Here is a 20,389-nt window from a genome sequence, read left to right on the forward strand (position 1 = left end):
TCGATTAATATAGAACTAAATAAACGAGATACAAATCCTGTCTTTTTTCAAATTCGGTCGTCCCCTACAGTCATGACTTATTCTTCCACAGAAAAGGTGTAGCTACATTTTTAATAGGGTTTATTAACGAGCGCAGCACCTTTTTTCATCACCTTTTTGTTTGGATACAGTTCTGACATTGGACACACTTTGGCCACATTGGAAGCTTTTCTCTCCTGGTGGGATTTCAGGGTTCTCTTCGCATTCAATCTCGTTTCATCTGATAGATGGCTTTGTGTTAATCGACCACGTCACAAAACACAACAGGTGGAAGTCACAAATGTCATTTCAAATTGGTTTTGAGAATTTGAAAAAAAAAAAACTAGGAAGATAAAAGTATGACCGGAAGTCCCTGATTGCAGTAACTCAACTAGTAATCAGCCCCAGTGGCTTCTTCCATTTACATACATCCATAAGTCTGTGAGGCATGGATGTCTGGATTCAGTTAAATCCTGCTGAATCAGCACTCCAATCTGCAAGAAAATTTGTGATATTTTGCCGTAGACTTCTGTAGACTGCTGCTATCTAATCATAAAATTAGAGGAATCCTTGAGGGAATTGTTATCAGCATCCTGAACAACGAGCTGTTTTTCTTCCATTAAAGCATCCAAGATGAAAAATGAAAAGGTCAAAGGCTAACTGTTGACTATAAAATATCATATTCCATGGACAGGAATATGATGACTCAGCTCTCTGTAGCATTAAACCACAATGGCATAATAACCAGCTAGCATCTATAAATAGAGCAGCGCAGAGAGAGGTGAGGCTGGAGAAGGATCAAATAGAGAAGCTTGGAGTGCACAATAGATTAAATAGACCAGACACACACCCAGTCAAGAAAATAACATGTCGTTTTTTTATTTTGCGAACGGGTAAAAATACTTTTAAAAAGGAATACTTTGCGTGTCAAAGAGCCACAAAGATAAGCTGGAGGAGTTACAGTTGTGAAGTACAGCAGTGAGAATCACAAGGACAATTCTAGCGGTGACTGAAGAAGCCCTGAGGGTGGTTGTACTTGAACGGCTTCAGACGATTTGGACCCCTGTGAAAGAGAATGAAACGTCAGAGATGCAGTAAATCTATTCAGATACCAAACTGTCTTTTGACCACATCTCGTCTACGAACAGCTTCTTGTGACTGCGTACCTGACGGTGCGCAGACACATCTTTTCTCTGGGAAACTCTCGTGGTCCCTCCACGCTGTCATCTTGTCCGTCAGTCTCCAAATACACATCCAGGCAGACACACAGGCGTGAAAACTGATTGGTCAGGAGCTGGTGTCCTGGTCGTGGCCCCTGCAGTTCATTTTTGAACACGTTGACCTCGCTCTCCATGGCCTGAAAAAGGAAGAGACGAGTCCGTTAGAGCCTGAAATATCTAGATGTAAAATGAGCTTGTGCATAAACAGAGCACAAGCTCATGGAACACGAGTGATCGATATTGAAAAATGCTCGTACTCGAAGGTTGTCATCGGTGCGTCCACTCCGCTCTCCCTTCCAGCTGAGGGAGAGGGAGAAAAGAGGAGAGACTTCTGGGTAACGGGGACTCAGCACCACAGCGGCCTGGAGGTGAGCTGAGGAAGAAAAGGATCAAGGCAGGTGGGTTATAAGACATTTCTATTCAATTCAATTCCATCATCGGTGCTAGTAGTTTACCTGTGCCCCTTTCCACCACAGACACGAAGTACAGGTCGGTCTCCGTTGCCAGCCCAGCATCAGTCACATGACGAGTATATGGCAGCTCCTACCAAGAAAGAGAGCGATATCACAGTGAGACACGTCCTGCGCGAGGAGTGTCGTTATCTTTTTAAACAGGTCTGTACGTGTGTGTGTTTATACTTGCGCATACCATGTAGTCCTGGTGAGTGGACTGGGTCCAGCGAGCTAAACGCGAAATGATCTTGGCAGGAAAGAGCTGCTGACACTCGCTGGAGACCGGGATGATGCTGTGCTCTGGAGGACAGGAGCACAAACACACTCACCCAAACTGTCCCACCTCTTCTTCAGGAGTGATCAATGTGTGGTTGTTTACATACAACGTACCTAGAGAGGCAAACTGTTTGTGCAAAGCCAAGCGGGACAGGAGTCGTCCCCTCAGCAGCTTCATGGTGGTCTCCATGTGGCTGGCACACAGAGAACTGCCGACACGCACGCCCTGGAAAAACATGAGCATGTACCAAAGTTACGAGGGGGTAACACGCAGAACCCGTGCACATCTGGGATAATACTCGATTTCAACACGCACCTCGGAAGGATCTTTGGGAAAATGGAGTCCTCCTAGACTCTGAACCCACATGTAGGGATGGCCGAGATCCTCCACATAATCAGCAAAGCAAACAATTCTAATAGGAAAGTATGGATTAATTCTGCTGGCTTGTGATTCGCTGAATATCTTCTCATTTCCTTTAATTACTTGACATCCTCACCCGACTTTATCAAACTGGTAGCGGTTAGCTGGATTGGGTGTTTCTCGCCCCTGATCGCTGGTGTAGAGACAGCTGAGTAGAGTGTCTGATTTCAGCAGGTCCCTGCAAAAGAAGACGTCATTAAACTCAGACAGGTCCGGGTTACTGTATTTATACCAGTAAGTAGTTGTAGTTTGCAGTAGACGAGGCATCCATCTTGACACACGTTTTACAATCAACACAGACAGAGATGATAAAATACACACACACACACCCTGCACTGATGGCTGTGTTGAGGTCTGTGGAGGTGGAGACCTTGGTCTTGACTGTCATAATGTTCAGATTCATCAGGTAGTAGAAGTGGAGATGGAGGATGCTGCCATCTGTGGAGACATGATGGATAACACAAGGTGACTAACTGATCCATTACTGGCTCACTACTCCCTCTAGGTATTAATCCTCTCAGTGAGCGTCCACAGGGGGTTTCTCTTTACACTGCAGCGCATTGGTGAACAATAACAGGGCGTGGCCACAGACTGTGTTGATGGTCATCTTTCACACTCTCTGCAATCACAGTGAACTCCCCGACACCTACGCTGCTCTTACTGCAGTAAACTGACTGCTGCAGCTGGCAGCGGTGAAGACGACCGGGAAGAGAGAAGCACTAGAAACACTAGTTTCTTTTTCTCTCTCTCTCTCTCTACGTCTGCAATGCAGATCCCCCTATAATATGTCACTATTCCTTTTCCTGCCAGCAGAGGGAACACGAGGGTCAAATGGTGTCATGACATCAGAGCAGACTGGGTCACGCTTACTTCCTTTCACTCACTATCTGGTAGGTGTAGAGTTACCACGGTGCACAGCTACATTACAGAGGACTAGTAGAATGAGTTACCTTTACACTTGAGGTCTAAGCAGAGGGACAGAGGGTGCCTTTTCAGCATCTCCCGTCGTTTGTCATCCAGCTGGCCACCTGTAGTCGGCCTTCTTCTCTTCTGTCAATAACAAGCAAGAGGAAAAAAAGAGATGAGGAGAAAGAAAGCGAGGCAAAGTGTATGTTTGACATCGTGACATATTAAATAAATTAGAAAAACAATTAGAATCAAAATCTAGCTGCTTCCAGGAGAAACATGCATTTGACTTCTATTGTTATGGATATAAGGAGGCAACAGCTCAAAGGAAAGGCTGGAAGGTGTGTCAGATGAAAATGTGCTCTCTTGTATTGATTATTTAGCCCGTTTGCACTATTGTATGTTTTGAACAATGTTTTGCGTTATGCGGATTGAATGGACCTTGTTGTACTTGGGAAACGCTAAAGACTAATTTCCACTGAGGTGGACGGTAAAGACAATCTAATCTGAGCAGTCATAAGCAGATATGCCAACACATTTTATTCAAACTACACATTTACTTCACTAGAGAAACATCCCAACAGACAGCACTGGTCCGGTGCTGAGTGTGCATGTCTGAGGTGGGCTCTGGTTACAGTCACCTAGCCATCCTTGGGAAATATTTCCCAAAACCCCCCTGCTGGTACTCGCCCGGAAGCAGGACGAGATCAATAGAGGCCACTCTCCAACCCGCCATACTACAACGTGTGACAGCTGGGACTTCTGGGACAAATTGTGTGTCCGTTGCAAAGATGGGTATAATAAGAAATCGTTGAACTCACTGACCGGAGGGTGTTAGTGTGTGTGTTGGGAGTGAAGCCAGGCCCGAGACTCACCGTTTTCTCCTGCTCCTCCTCTGCATCTGAGTCACTCTCATCATCTAAATGAAACCATTTTTTGTTGGAGATACATCTCTCACAAATACAACTTGAAATATTAAGCAGCATTGAGTAAAACCAAAGATGAACTGCACATCAAACTACGTGTTCGAGTTATACGTGTTCGTACCCTGGGAATCTTCTGGAGGTTTGGACAGAGCCTTGGCCTCTTCCACATCACCACTTATTGAGACACACAGGTTCTTGTCTGACATGGAAACAAAAATAAATCACGGCAATCAGGGTTTACATTCCTTAAAGAAAACTCTGCTTTGTCTTGAAACATAAGATATTCTTCCTCTAACTACGACTTACCACAGGCCTGGCCGTAGGCATTGGCTTGAACAAACAGGACATAGAGAGGTGGAGGCAGGTGGCGGGCAACCTCTGTCTGAATCTGAGCCTGTTCAAAAGGCATGGACAGGTACTCCTGCACTGGGATAGAGGCCTGGAGAAGAGGAGAGAGCAGCAATCATATCGTCATTCAGGGTGTATATGTGGTGTCCATCAATGAAGAAAATTATTAAGCAAGTCAATATCATAAATCATAATCGAACAATACATTTTCAAAATCAATACTCCGAGCTACTGCGACTGCAACAAAGCCCGCGTGATAGCGTGGTCCTATCAAGACCTCTGTAATATGGCACCTATACCTGCATGATGGCATTGAGTCCTGGCTGCAGGCTTGTCAGATGTTCCTTCTTCACCTCGATGCTCTTCTGGATCTTCTCCCTTGTGGTCTGTGACTCCTTGTATTTCTCTGCCAGCCTGTATCCAAGCACAAACTTTGAACCGCTGCTCTATACTCAAAAATAATTACGTTTTGGTTTATATTTTGGGTAAGTTTGCATACCTCTTCCGCTGTTCGAGCTCCCAGTCCAGCCGTGCCAGTGTGAGCTGGTGAGGATCATTCTTCGTGAGCGGAGGCCTGGAAATGTCCTGTGGCGCCTCCTGGTAAAACTCCTCCTCAGGCACCAAGTCTATTTCCTCATGCTTAGACCTGGATCAGGGAGAGGTGTGTTATAAAATATATTTGTAGTATATACCGTAGCAATGGTTATCTTCAGCATGTTTTCATGGGTAGTAAGTCGGAGGATATATTCTGTACTAACTTGAACTCCAGACACTTGCTGATCTCCTTCTGAAGATGCATCACTTCATACAGCAGGTTCTGTAACTGAAGGTGCAGCACATCCACTCTCTGCTTGGCCTGAAAGGAAAAGAAGGTAGTTACGGTTGGTTTACAAAAACAACCCTGGAAATAAATACATGACAAGCAATTCGCCAAGAATCAGAACCAGGACTCGATAAGAACAAGGATCAATAAGCAGGATTCAAAACTGGATCAATGAAGTCTAAATTAAACAAACCAGAGGGCGTATACGTTTTATCTGCTGACAGTGACAGCTACTGCAGTTTGGTGGTTAAAGTATAAACAACGTTGTTGGTGTTCCTCATCAGCACAAAAGAGTTGAGGCAGCATTTTTTCAGCAAATGAATGGAGTGAGCTTAAGCTACGCTGGAATTTCTGTTAATATCTCATGGAAGCTGGACAGCCTGTGAGAGTTGTGTGAGAGTTACCTCGTGTGTCTGGTCTCTGCCTTTCTTCAGTCGCATATGAGCCAGACGATTGAGTTTTTTCAGATTCATGAAGTGGATGCAGCTCTGCATACGTCTCTGCTCCACCTCAGCACACTGAGAACAGACAAAACTAGTTAGACTTCATCATTGTGGTGTAGACACAATAAACTTTGGTGGTGATCACATATACACAATGTTGTGACGCATTCGATTTACCAATGCCACAAGAAAGTACCACATGTATAACGTTTCTGCAGTGACAAGCCAGCACATCACTTTGATGAGTTATAACGAGTCTGACAGACACTGACTATGAAATCATTCTGTAATGTCTCAGTCGTCTGGATGTGCGTGCTATCTTAAATGTAAAATTCTTACCCCGTCTTTGGCTCCATTGGCTTTCAGCTCCTGAATCTCACTCATGAGTGTAGCCAAACTCTCACATGACTCTTTGTACTGCAGGAAGTCCTGCTCAGGGTCCCTGGCATCCAGCTCCACCTCCTCACTGTACACACGCACATCCTGGAAAATACATCAATGCATACAGTAGATCACACCACTGTCGGCCGTGCTTTAACTTGACCCCACTCTAGTGCTGAATCCATTACAACACAACTGGCAGGCAAGTGGTGAGTGAGTTAAGTCAGGTCCCAGACTCTGAACTTCACTCAAACTTCAACATTGATAACTTATATTTGAATGGTATCTGATTGGTAACAATATAACGTTAGTGCTTAGAAATAGTGGGACATCAAACCTAGTCTATGAGTCTATATTTTATTCATCAACATTTAATTTGTGTTTCAATCACATGAGGACCTTCATCCAAATCACACCCTAGCCTAGGCCTTCTGCTGTTGGTCTCCCTACACACTGCTGCCCCTCCGTCGCCCTAAACCGGTCCGATCCGGAGGCGTCCTAACTTCACGTTACCTGATGATCTCCCTCTCCGCGACCTCGCTTCGTCTCCGGTGTTCCTCCTTCAGTGCGGAGAACCTTCGGCTTCCGCTTCTTCAGTGCGTCCGACGACATGTCTGGCTGGATAACGACAGTGAATATATCGGCTTAAAACAATAAAATGTCGATAAAAACGTTTTCCAGTTACAGTAACGGACTGACAGTATTTTTCTATTAGCAAACTAGCTAACGTTAGCACTTTAGCTCTCCAATGGCTGACTAACGTTAGCTTTCTGGCTAACAACCGTTAGCTTTTCGGCTCACAAAGGTAGCTTTCCAATCAGTTACGTTACACCGCCGTCAATATAGTGTATGTTTGATGTGATGTGTATAAAAAGTCACATACCTCCGTGTAGCAACGATACGTCTGTGTTTTAAAAAATCGTGCTCAAATGCACATGTAACGTTACAGTACAGGGTACTTTGTTAAACCGTCGAGGATGGACGGAAGCCCTGCGTTGCCAAAAAACCCAGTGCATATAAACCAGCAGCTACACTGCCACCCACACAAAAAGGAAATAACCGACATTGCAAGTCATTAAAAAAACCGCACTACACTAATAAATATTACCTTAGTCTTCCCTAAAGTATACAAGGTAGTGAACTTAAAACTATGCTGTTCGAAGGAGCTAAACCGTAACGTCATAGACACGCCCGAAATGTTTTCCCTAAAATGCAATATTTAGGAATGTAACGTTAGCTGTTTGTTATTCCCAATGTAGTTCTCAATTTCCACTTGTTAAAATGCATACAACAACGTTACGGCACAACTGAGAAGGTCTTTGGAGATGACTCGAGAAAATCAAGTAGTCACACAACGTTAGTTCATAGATGTTCAACGTGATCCTCTACTGTAGGTAATAACCTATTAACTTGCAAAATGGCCGAGCAGAAAGAGTACAGGGACATCAGTTGCATGGGGTTTACTTACACACGTGCACTAGCCATAGCATATCCTTGACTGTCATTCTTCTGCAGGATTGTGTGAACTGCTCTGACTCATTTCTCAACTTCACCGGTTTGGTGTTGCATTCAATAAAACACTCAAGTCCTCTAAAGTCACACTTTTGTATTGTGAGATTTTTTTTGGTTCAACTTCGGTCATGTTGAGTTCATGTGAAGCTTCTTAAATAGTGAATATGACATGTATAGTGGCTTAAAACAGCTTTGCATCTGTCAACAAGCAGCTACACCGAGTCATAGGATTACTTTGTAGAACACAGGATTTTGAATCAACCATATACAGATCAAAGCATTGCCACATATCCAACAGCTCTGAGAAACCATCAACGGTCAGGGAGGTAAGAAGATGAACACATAATAATGCTAAGTATTTCATTGGGTAATTTAGCATCAAGTTGGGTTTGTTTGACATAAAAAACAATGCTTTCTCCACACATACAACTAACAGGCCATGCTGGCAGTAAAGATGTGATGATCATTAAACAAAAAACATTGAAGGATGAAAAATTGAGGGAAAATAAACATTGCTATTCTTGGATACCACTCTGCAAAAATAATAAACCAAAAAAAAAGTGAATTGTGGCCTGAAGGTGGACCCAGACAGGTTTTCTTTAAGATCTTGCAGTACTATGTCTGCACAACCTTACCTACTTCACACATCATAACACATGTAATCCTTCAGGTTTAGGGACATTTGTACATACAGCAGCATGATCGAACAGCAAGTGGGCATTAAAGTCATTACAGTGGACAATATACATATGCATTGGAATTTATTGCTGGTTTTACAATCGTTAGTCACTAATGCCGATAATTCTTTTCTCAATGTTTTTTGAAGAGTATTTACAATTTGATTAGTAAGGTCTAAAAACAACAGAATACTGCTAAATAAATAAGAACAATACAGGAGCATAAGAAACCGACCCACATGAGTGGCCAAGATTCCAAACTATTTCCATACCAGACTATAAGGCTTTTGAATGAAGAAATAAAACATTATATCCCTTACAAATTAGTAATTTTTTTACCAATAAAAGACACCATTAATTCAACACATTCAGGTGCTACAGGCTTACTTGGTCTGGTATGACCAGTAGTTTATGGGCGGCGAATGTTTAAATGTAACCTTTAAATAGATATGTTCACTGTTTTAGCATTTATCATTATCACATATAGGCTCACTTTTCTACAGCATTTCAAATATTCAGCTATCACTGATTGTATTAATATGATATAAATGTGACTGTGGTACTAATCTGTTGCAATTAGCAAGAGTCATTAGTGACCTTATAGTATTTTCAGAACTCATAATATAACACCACGTCAGTTAAACTGAGAGTTTTCTAAATACATTTGGTTCAGGGAGAGAGGCTGTTTCAAATCAGTGTTCAATTTGCATGATATATGCTGGATAGAAATCTCAGTCCAGCTCTCAGTTGGATTGTTATGATCACACACAGACGTTTGACAGTAAAGCGAGAGGAAGACTCTCCCACTCTTCCTGCTCCCAGACTTATCCCACCGACTGATAATGAGCAACAGATTAAACGTGTAAAATGAGGTCACGGCTGAGAACAATACTGTCTTACTTTCAACACAGTCTGCAGTCTGAGTTAATGTTACAGTTTCACCGACAGTGTTGTCTTGCTTAATTGGGGAGATGGGATGATTGTGTTTGGAAGAAGAAAAGAGGCCGTCTTACTTGTGGTTTACATTTTTGCATTACCTTGTCATTTGCAAGTGCCTTCATAATTTCAAGTTTTGATCGTACAAATACATTTTACAATCAACTCTTGGGACTATAAGACACCAAAGGTGACGGTAGTTAAAAACATTTCACGGAAACAATATATAGTGTTGATTGTAAAATGTATTTTACATATTTATGATACATATGCATGAGGTTGGTAAATATGGCAAGTCAAATGTAATAAGACACGGGAAACACGGATGTGCGCGCATGCTGTACAACAAAAACATGTAATAGAAAAGGCAAGCAGCTTTTTTCAATACAGGCGGACAAACGGGCGACCCCTCAGCTGGGTCCTTCACAGCCTCCGCCACGCATCTGCGCATGTCGAACAACACGTGCGTCTGCTTGGCTTGAACATAGCGAACGTTGTGTTCCCCTCGTGCCTGCGTAATTTGTAGACAATTCAATTTACCTGAACCAGTGTGGAGTGTTAGATACTATTTTTGAATGGGAGGTATTCAGAAGAAAAAGGTAAGAGTTGTCGTCGCGCTATTGTCAGGCTCAGGCACATTCACTCACGTAGCAGCCTGGCTAATGTGAGCTAGTTAGCTAACGGAGCTAGCCGAAGTTTGTTTTTCTGAAACAGTGACGTTATAATCTGTTGGTTAGAGATCAGCGGTTTAGTTCAAAGCATTTAGATAACGTGACTATGAATTAAAGTAATTCACTCGTGAAGTGACTCGTGTGAACAACGTTGATGTGGTCGTCTGTCCTTGTTTTCTAGTATGAGAGGGGCTCTGTCACCAACTACATCACCAGAAACAAAGCTCGCAAGAAGTTACAGCTGAGCCTCCCAGACTTCAGGTAACCTCACTGTGTTGATTGTATTGTAGAATTGGACGATATGGACACAATCATGGTGTACATCATTTCATATGCGCTCACTTTATAAGGTACACACAGTTAACACGAATGCAACGGTTCTGTAATGTATCCTACTTTCATGAAGGTCTACACTTTCCTTTTTAAATGTTCAAACTCTGTTAGAAATGTGTTTATTCAAGTTTATGGTCACTTTGATGTCTTTAGTTTGATGCTGTTGATTTGTGTTACATACTAAGATATTTTTCTAATTCTATTAAATTAATATTTTGTCCCTTTCATTTATATCTACGGTACACAGTCTGTGTGAAACAATGGAGTTCAAAGGCACCATTAATGCAGCCTCTAAATTCTCCATTAAGTTCAGTCAACATCTCTCTGAAACACCAAAAAACTCAAAATAGACTCCATAAAGGTAGGCTGTATTGTAAGGCTGTTCAGTCATACAGATTAGTTTTAGCTGTGTTGAGTTCATACATCAATACTAAGTGTATTCTTACAATAACTACATTTTGTGAGAAATTAATGGAAACATCATTTATAAACAAAATGACCAGATATATGTGTTTGTTTGAGGCCAATCATGTGATATGCCATATTATCACTGATCTGCATTTTTTTTCTTCAATGTTCTCATACAACCAGAGATGTTTAGGGGATTTGAACAGATGGAAACAGTAAAAATTATTTTTGCAAATTATTAATCTGGAGACAATATTAATTGGAAAATACGGACAAATTCCTACTGAACTCAAAATGTGTTCAAATATTATTTTTTGTTTTTTTTTAATCTAGAGAATTTAATGTCTGGAACCAGATTAGATTACCGGTACATTTGTTTGATAATGACAGCTAATCAGTTATCATAATTATTAAAAAACATGTCACAACATCTAAACCTACTCTTAAGCACATAAGATTGTTGAGAATCGGGCACCTGACTGGCAAGTTGCACCCAAACATCAGACGTGTCACAGACAAATAACCTTTCTCCGATTTTCAGGCGACTGTGCATCCTTAAAGGCATCTACCCTCATGAGCCCAAGCACAAGAAGAAGGTGAACAAGGGATCTACAGCCGCGAGGACCTTCTACCTGCTCAAAGACATCCGCTTTCTGCTGCACGAGCCGATCGTTGGCAAGTTCAGAGACTACAAGGTATCGCATGCATGTGTTTTCTATTTTTTAAATATCGCGTTCCACTCAATTATATGAACATGCTTATGAGAAAGAGTTTGTATGGAAAAGGGTCATAATTGAACTGTGTTTAATTGAATTTCTGCAGTAATGTTAGGAAATGTGAACTGTCTCATCGTCCAAAAAACAGGTATTTGTACGCAAACTTAAGAAGGCTTATGGAAAAACCGAATGGACTGCTGTGGAGAGACTGAAGGAGAACAAGCCGACCTATAAACTGGACCACATCGTCAAAGAAAGGTGAGACGGTTTACAATACAAAGTACAAATTAATTCATTTTATTCATCTTTTTTAAAATCAACATATCAAATATAATATTGTTCAAGCTGTGTCACACTGCTGTTCCTGTTTGTTGCAGGTACCCCTCCTTCATCGATGCTCTCCGTGACATGGACGATGCGCTCTGCATGGGCTTCCTCTTCTCCACCTTTGCCCGAACAGGAAAATGCCACGTTCAGACAATCCAGCTGTGCAGACGCCTCACTGTGGAGTGGATGAACTATGTGATCGCATCCCGTGCTCTCAGAAAGGTGCCGCTTCGCACAGCAACCATCTTTATTTGTTCTACGTAAAAATAAAAAGGGGCTGTTTTGTGATATTTATTGAGTTGATTGACCTCTGTTCTGTACGGAACTAAACTCTCGTCTGCTCCTGACAGGTTTTCATCTCCATCAAGGGAATATATTACCAAGCGGAGGTGATGGGACAGCTCGTTACATGGCTGGTGCCATATCAGTTCTCCCATGATGTAAGTGAATGATGAAATAGATATGTACTTCATTTATCCCCAGGGAGAAATGTGTATGTTACAGCAGCAAGACACACCAATTAGCAGAGTAACCAAAAATATTACGTACTGTACTTTCCGTACTATAAGCCGCTACTTTTTTCCCCACGCTTTGAGACTGCGGCTTATACAACGGTGCAGCTTATGTATGGATTTTTCCGTAGCTTTGCGCCGCCAACACATTTAACATAAATATGGATGAAGTACCTTTGACGTTTGACCTACCTCCCACTAGGACTGTTGACAAAAAAGGTTGAACAGCAAAATGCTTTTAACAGTACTAAAGTTGTCTTCTTCTCTGAACATCATACCATGTCCGACTCGCTAGCTTCTAAGCTAATTTTAACATTACCGCCAATGGGGAAATGCTAACCACGATTAGCATTAGCGAATATAATATATCTTCGTACATCTTTTCATGCTTCATACAGACGTACTTACATTACAGACTAAGGTCTCTCAAGGCTACCAAACGGAAGAAGTAAAACGAAGCAGCGTGTCTTCTCATTAGAATCTAAAAGCAACGAGGCAATAACTTGTTCAACAGGGACACCTGCGGCTTTTCTATGTACAAATTCTTTTTTCTTTTAAAAATGAGCAGGTGCGGCCTATATACAGGTGCACTCTATAGTCCGGAAAGTGCGGTATTAAAAAATGCACAGCAGAATAACAGAGTAGGACAAATTAAAATATCAGTATATAGTATATCAGTATAAAAATGCACAGTATATACAATTAAATAGAATAGTATTGAATTATCTGACTAGGTGAAGAACAGTAGTGCAAAAGTCAACCCCAGCAAACAGTGAAGCAGTGTGTAGTTATGTGGAGGATGATCTGGCCAGAGCTGTTTTATTGTAAAGTCTTATTGCAGTGGGCAGGAATGTTCTCCTGTATCTATCCTTGTGACAGCGGCGCTGGAAATGCAGTCCATGGTGACTATGCAAACATTCAGCAGGGACTTTTTATTAAAGGGTTAAACTGGAGGTTGACACAGCTCTGTCAGCATTTGTAAGTCAACCAGCAGTGTTGCTGTCGAACACACAACATACTTCAGTCTGTGTTGTGATGGAGTCGCTCTGTTGTGTAAACGGGGGCCGTTGAAAGGAGTTCACTGCCGGCCCTGAGGTCTTTGTGTGCTCCAGGGATTAGACATTATTCTTTGGTGTTTGGACTCGTGTTCATTCATTTTACCACAGAGACCGAGTCATACTCAGTTTTTTTCCCTTTCAGCACCCAACCGATGTTGACTACAGAGTAATGGCAACGTTCACAGAGCTGTACACTACTCTGCTGGGCTTCATCAACTTCAGACTCTACCATTCCCTCAACCTGGTCTACCCACCAAAGGTATCTTGGACTCTGAAACCATCCCACGGGGTTTTCTCTATATATGGACTTAGTATTTTTAACGCCTTATTTATCTTACACTTATGTGGGTGGTCGGTATAGACCAAATTTGTACTGCAATATTTGTTACAGTATTATAGTTATTGTTGGTCAAATTCACATTGATTCAAGTGGCTATATATGGCCTATAGATATAAATATTGTGAAGTATCTAAAATTGTGATGGTTTGGAGTTCACAACCGTTTGGTTGTAGGATTAATGTGGTCACATGTTGGTACACCTGCACTGTGTTAATGTCATCCCTCCTTTTGCAGCTGGACATAAAAGCAGAGTCTGAGCTGAAGGAAGAGGATGATGAGGACTATGCCATGAATTCAGAGAGCTACCTTGAGGTGAGACTGTTTATCTTGAACCATTCTAAAGGATCCGTTAAACCACTCACTCTTACTTCTAGTGGTATTCAATCATACAGATTGCTTTGCTTTTATTTTTTACATCCATTTCTTACATTTTGGCCAACACTGGTGGCTGGACAAAAATATTTTTTGAAACTGGAACAAGATGCAGTGCATGTACCGTTATCTTTTTGTCAAACCTACATTAACATTCTCCTCATTGTGATTGTCTTGTATCACTGTAAGACACACTTCGGTATTGTTGTGCATTACCTAGTAAACACACTCATTACCAGCCAATCCATGAAATTACTGCACATGTAAACACCTGATTGGGAATTCAGACCAAACGCTAGAACCTGCTGAGCTGCAGTTTCCAGATTCTGTGAAAAGATCACAAGCAGGAAAGATTCTAAACAAGATATCTTGTGTGTGTGTGTGTGTGTGTGTGTGTGTGTGTGTGTGTGTGTGTGTGTGTGTGTGTGTGTGTGTGTGTGTGTGTGTGTGTGTGTGTGTGTGTGTGTGTGTGTGTGTGTGTGTGTGTGTGTGTGTGTGTGTGTGTGTGTGTGTGTTCTTTGTTGACACACCCCTCTGTGGCCTCATTAAGATGAGTGAGCATTGTTTTTGATGCATGCAAATGTCTGTATGAACTCTGCTTTGTTGTCTTTGATAACATCTAGTGGTTTGATTGTTTCTCTGCAAGATAGGACTTCATTATACCCGACGCGAAGCAGGGTTTCTACACACAAAACGGCATTACCAGCAGCAATGGCAAAATACATTCATCAACTTGTAAAAACTGTGCACACTACTTCAGCTTCCCATATTTAGTTTTGATAAATAGTGAACTACAAGTTCTTCTGGACATTATCAAAGATATTGTTTCTTTAACTGAACTGTTACTTTTTTATGTGGTTATTCACAGTAATGCTGAGTACGTGTGCATGCAAATATCAAAATTCGGGATTGTTGAACTCAGTCGATGTTTTTTTTGACTGTGCAGAAACTGTCCTCCCTGAGTACCAGTCTGGCACGGGTGGTTTCCACTGCAGAGGAGGAGGAGGCTGAACTCGACAAGTTTCCTGTCGAAGAGGTAAGAAAATATGATGTATTCACAAGATATGATTAGCTGTCATAGTCGTGGATGTGAGAAAAGTCTTATGAACAGTTGACAAACTAATTGGTCTCTGAAGGCAGAAGTGAGGGTTCACACATGTTTGTCTGAGGTGTCAAAGCTGATGGAGGTGTGAGACTGGGGATTACTGCTGCACGCTTGGTTACCAAGGACGAGATGATTTTCAGATTGTAAAGCTTGTTGTGCCCAAACACGGTTTTACAGGAACTCCAAAACCATTTTCCCAACTCAAAACTGATTCTGCATTTCAACGGTAACTTTCTAACCGCCCAGAAAATATCAAGATGATCTTCCCTGATGAGTCAAACTCACTGCTGTAACGTGTACATAATTCCGTCAGACATTGCGCAACCGTGAATTCAAAGAACTCGTCAATAACTCCAAAAAACAGTGACTTTTTAATCCTCCAGTCTGTACAAAGTACCAATTGTTTTCTTTTTAACTTTTCATCAGGAGGACTTGGAGACGATGGAGGCCAGGGAGAAGGAGCAGAAACAACAGGAAGCTCAGAAGAAGCTTTTTGAGGGGATCAAGCTGTTCCTCAACAGAGAAGTGCCCAGAGAGTCGCTGGCTTTTCTCATCAGGTGAACAAGAGCTGCTGCAGTGAAACTCACAGAAAAATCAAAGGCAGTTTTTACAAGAATAGATGAAAACACCTTCCGTATACACCTCAATCTGATGCACAGCTGCTTTTCTATCTTCTGTGCGTTGCCTTCCAGGTGTTTCGGTGGTGAAGTGTCCTGGGACAAGTCTGTTTGCATCGGCAGCACGTACAAGGTGACTGATGAAACCATCACGCATCAAATTGTTGACAGACCCAACATCGACAAACAGTATATCAACAGGTAAAACTTTCAAACATGAACAACACCATCACACCATTTTATACAACCAATTTAATTTACAAAGTAATAAATGTGGATGTACTAAAACATAGACATTGATTTAAGCCATACATTATTCAGTGTGGCACAGGCAGTAAAACTGCCTGTGCCAAAGCACACTGTATATTGTCCATCGGGCTTAATCATACTAATAATAATAATAATCAGATTTATCCAAAAGTTTGGCGCGCCTCTCCTCACACAGCGTTGCCAACAGCGGCATGAAAAATACATCAAACCGTGTGGCCTGATCGGGAATAGTGTGCATTCTATTTTTCGGAGAGATTCGCCCAGCGGTTTTTCCGAAAGCCCAGAAAAACGGAGCAAAATGGAGTTTGGCGCGTTTCTCCTCACACAGCGTTGCCAACAGCGGCGTGAACAAATACATCAAGACGTGCGGCCTGATCGGGAATAGTGTGCTATCAATTTTTCGGAGAGATTCGCCACGCGGTTTTCCCGAAAATCCAAGTTTAAAACGTAGACAAGAACGCTGGACTTTATTGAGCCAAAGGGATATTTTGATAGCTAGCACAGTTTTCATGAAGTCGCAGATTAAGTTTCAGATTTTATAATGGGTGTGTATTACGCAGCTCGTTAAGAGCTAGAGTGAGAGCATAACCGTCAGAGTGGAGCAGAGCAGGAAAATATTCTGTGATTTTTTTCCAAACAAATTGTTCTAGCTCCCACAATTTTTAGTCTTGAAACACCATTTTGGCCAAAAAGCGTAGAAATGTTGTGCTGTCGCACACAGATGTCTGTGGAATCCAACGGACTTACACATTTGGCTCAAAGAGCCACAGAGCGACATGAACTCCAACCAACTGCTCCATTAGACTCCATGTTAAATCTCACCACTCATTTCTCAAAGAATGCAGATGGTACCAGTTTTGCATATTGCACTTGAGCTCACATTTTTAACACCACAAACATAAAAAACACATCAGGGCGTTTGCCAGAGTCTTATCTCTCTCGCGGTATCCATATTTTATTGATTAGGCTCATGGTTTTGGTATGAAGGGCATATGTGTGACAGGTAGTTTTGTTGAAAAATCTCTGTTCACTCTCTCTTAAGTAGCCTCGAACACACTTTTTAGAGGACTTTTCCCCTCTCACCCCCCCCCCCCCCCATTTCAAATTAAAAGCCCCACATAATGAATTCTAACTGGAATGCTTGTGATGACGCCTCTCATTTTAGTGTCAAACATTATGATTCGGTCTCCTCTCTCACTCACCCAGTCCCACCCTTTCAAAATAAAAGCCCCACAAATACAAGTTTCAATCCAAGAGTATGAATCTAAAATGCAGAAAAAAAGAGTAGCACTATCTCAATTGAACCTGAATGACACTACCGGTAACATTGGCGTATGTATATTGCGACGGGCAGTAGAAGCCACACTGTCAAAATTTCTTTAGGAATTTTCTAGTTCCCACTGTTATTCATTGTCTTTATCCATCTTTAAATGCTGTAAAAGGTGCAACATCTACAAATAATTTATTCATGGATGACACTAGTTTATAGTGAACCACAGCTGTTGTTTTTACTACACTAGTGTTGTAAACTCTGATCAGCATGCATTATGATCACGTGCAATGCAAAATGAATTTCCCACTGTCTGACAGTGGACATCTGTTATTTAAATTTTAAAAATGTAACTGAAGTGACAGAACTAAAGCCAATTAATGTCATTGCTGCATTATCAGACCTATTATGTCGTAGTAGTGATTAGGGGTGGGAGAAAAATCGATAGAGCATAGTATCGTGATATTTTGCGTGGTGATATATCGATACACGGACGCCAGGTATCGATATTTTATGATATAAACTATTAAAAAAAAAATAATAATAATAATTACTAGAAAAATAAAATCAATTGCTTTTTCAGTCCACTAGATGGTGCTGAGTTGTTTTCTGGTGAGGTCAGCAAAGGTCCCCGGTCAGCGTGATTGGTAGGAAGTTGGTCAAAACACAGAGACATCTGGCCTCACAACGGGGTTAAACCTGCCAACAGTAGCCGGCTCATGGGGAGAGTGCAGCGCATAACTGGCTCTCTGCCCTCGACGGCCACGCATCGCAAATTATACTGAGTTATATAACTCTAATATCCTACTTATATAAGTTATCGTTCATATACTGAGTCCACACGTTTGCATTTAGTTAAGTTGGACTATGTAGTAACACAAACAGTTCAGTTTGTCAGGTTCATGCAACATTTATGACATTGTTGGTCAGTCTGTCTGCTTGACAATCCTATTTTGCTGCAATAAAAATGATTGAAGTGAGATGAACAGACTGAAAACTTTATCTTATTAGATAAAACAAGTTGACACAGTTTTCTTTTGGAGACATCATTTGAAGTTGAAAAAAGTAATAAATCGCAATACTCAGAGTATCGTGATAATATCGTATCGCGGGACCTCTGGTGATTCCCAACCCCAGTAGTGATGTCTTCAGATAAAGTCCTAGTTTCACAATTGCACATGCAGGACTAGTAAACAGTTGAACGGAATGAAACATTTCAAAAGAACATGCAATAAAGATGAGTCTACTTCTGTCTCCTAAATGCAGGAAGTCTGTACTGACTGCTTCTCTTTCCTTGTGTATTACCATCTCCTCTACAGTGCTTCCTTTCAGAGGTGTCTTTCCGCTCTTTCCTCAAAGCAACCCTGTTCTTCACCGTGATTGACGGACCCTGTCGTCTTTCTTTATCCTGCTTTGCATTTTTAAATGGTCACGTCAACTCCATCGTGTCTGCCAACTCGTCACATATTTCTTCAGCAGAGAGGAAAAATCCTCCCCATGTATAGTGTTGAGATGTGCACTGTTTTACCATGATCCTCTTTGTTTTAGGTACTACATCCAGCCCCAGTGGGTGTATGATTGTGTCAATGCCAAACTCCTTCTGCCTGTGGAGGACTACTTCCTTGGAGTGACTCTGCCCCCCCACCTCTCTCCCTTCGTGGAGGAGAAAGACGGAGACTACGTGCCCCCTGAAAAGCTAAAGATCATGGCCCTACAGCGAGGAGAGAAACCCGGTATGAACCCAAGCGTCTTTCACACTGTGCTTATAGAAACGTTTATGCTTTTTATTGTTTTACAACATTGAATCACAGTGAGTACAGTTAGGATGTAGGTGTATTTTACCTTCAGTCAATGGCCACACCTGGATTACACACGGGTGCATCATAGAAGATGAATACATGTGAAATGTTCTGTTTGATATTTGTGATGCTTTTACATCAATTTATAGAGTTTTCATAATAAAAGATATATTTTCTATATCAAAGTCCTAATGGGGGGGGCATAATAATTCAGAGACTATTTTACTTCCATCACAGCCATAGAGGAGGAGGAGGAGGAGGAAGATGATGATGAAGAGGAGGAGGAGGAGGAGGAAGAAGAAAATGAGGACGATGATGAAGAGGTGGAGGAGAAGAATCTGAAGAAGATGGAAGAACAAAGATCCCAGGGCAAAGTAAGAAACATTTGATCCTTTTTCGTTGCCATTTGTTTTTCCAAACTGTTTGTGAACCTTTCGTCAACTCTTTCTCTTAGTCTCTGCCGGTCAAAGTGACTGCTGGTAAAGTGAAGGTGGACAATCAGGCCCGCTTGGAGCAGGAGGAGAAGGCAGAGGAGAAACGTCTGGCCATCATGATGATGAAGAAAAAGGAGAAGTACCTCTACGACAAGATCATGTTCGGAAAGAAGAGAAAAATCCGAGAGGTTTGTTCTGTTTTATTATTGATTGAATAGGGATTCCCGTTTAGATAATACAGTTTGAATAGATAACGTTCTTACATTTTTAACATTGGCTCCTTTGTTTCCGGTATCGGACACCGTATCTTGTTAAACAGCATTCTATAGCGGCGGTGTGTAGAGTCCGTTGAAGCCCAGTGATGACCCCGGAGTTCACTGAACTCTGAAATGCCTTTCTGCTGTCATTGTCTCTTCACAGGCGAACAAGCTGACTGCCAAGAGGAAGGCCCACGATGATGCTGAGAAGTCAAAGAAGAAGAAGACCAGAAAATGACTCGTCTGATGATGCATTTGTCAGACAGACTTTATGTATTTAAATTCGTGAGGTAGAGAGTATTGCAGGTTAACATGTCCTCAAACATGTAAGTGTGTTGGAGAGCTCTGTGGGTGAGTTCCATGCACCATGATGTGCATTGACCTTTGCTTAATTTCAAGCTGAAATGCAGGATGTGGCAATGCTAATTGTGTAATTATTCATGTAAAGGTTTGACTTTATGTTGTTTGTATGAACTGTTCTATATTACACAAGATATTTCTTACATTTTATTGTATAATCTGTGCTTGAAACTGTCTGTATTAAAGTAAAACCCCAAAGTA

The 20,389-nt window shown here is 41.6% G+C and overlaps 2 protein-coding genes across 2 annotated transcripts; one reads left to right on the top strand and one right to left on the bottom strand.

Moving 5' to 3' along the window:
• Positions 1-896: 896 nt before the first annotated feature.
• thoc5 (THO complex 5) lies at positions 897-7,208 on the bottom strand. Its single transcript, XM_079270845.1, has 20 exons — positions 7,098-7,208; positions 6,728-6,832; positions 6,173-6,316; positions 5,795-5,908; positions 5,326-5,423; positions 5,067-5,213; positions 4,867-4,981; positions 4,526-4,658; positions 4,341-4,418; positions 4,169-4,212; positions 3,338-3,437; positions 2,717-2,825; positions 2,464-2,565; positions 2,283-2,379; positions 2,081-2,192; positions 1,887-1,990; positions 1,694-1,781; positions 1,496-1,611; positions 1,185-1,375; positions 897-1,081 (listed from the first exon to the last, which is right to left on the bottom strand). The coding sequence occupies exons 2-20, from the start codon at positions 6,824-6,826 to the stop codon at positions 1,018-1,020; spliced, it is 2,055 nt and encodes a 684-aa protein (XP_079126971.1). The 5' UTR covers positions 6,827-6,832; positions 7,098-7,208; the 3' UTR covers positions 897-1,017.
• A 2,582-nt stretch (positions 7,209-9,790) lies between these two features.
• Positions 9,791-20,389, top strand: pes (pescadillo). The gene is made up of 15 exons (XM_079269859.1): positions 9,791-9,938; positions 10,192-10,271; positions 11,293-11,446; positions 11,616-11,725; positions 11,845-12,016; positions 12,145-12,234; positions 13,507-13,623; positions 13,939-14,016; positions 15,023-15,112; positions 15,608-15,738; positions 15,874-15,999; positions 18,887-19,071; positions 19,375-19,511; positions 19,592-19,759; positions 19,992-20,389. Exons 1-15 carry the CDS (start codon positions 9,915-9,917, stop codon positions 20,064-20,066), a joined length of 1,737 nt encoding a protein of 578 aa, XP_079125985.1. The 5' UTR covers positions 9,791-9,914; the 3' UTR covers positions 20,067-20,389.

Source organism: Melanostigma gelatinosum (genome assembly GCF_949748355.1).
Source record: "Melanostigma gelatinosum genome assembly, chromosome: 6".
In the NCBI taxonomy this organism is placed as follows: domain Eukaryota; kingdom Metazoa; phylum Chordata; class Actinopteri; order Perciformes; family Zoarcidae; genus Melanostigma; species Melanostigma gelatinosum.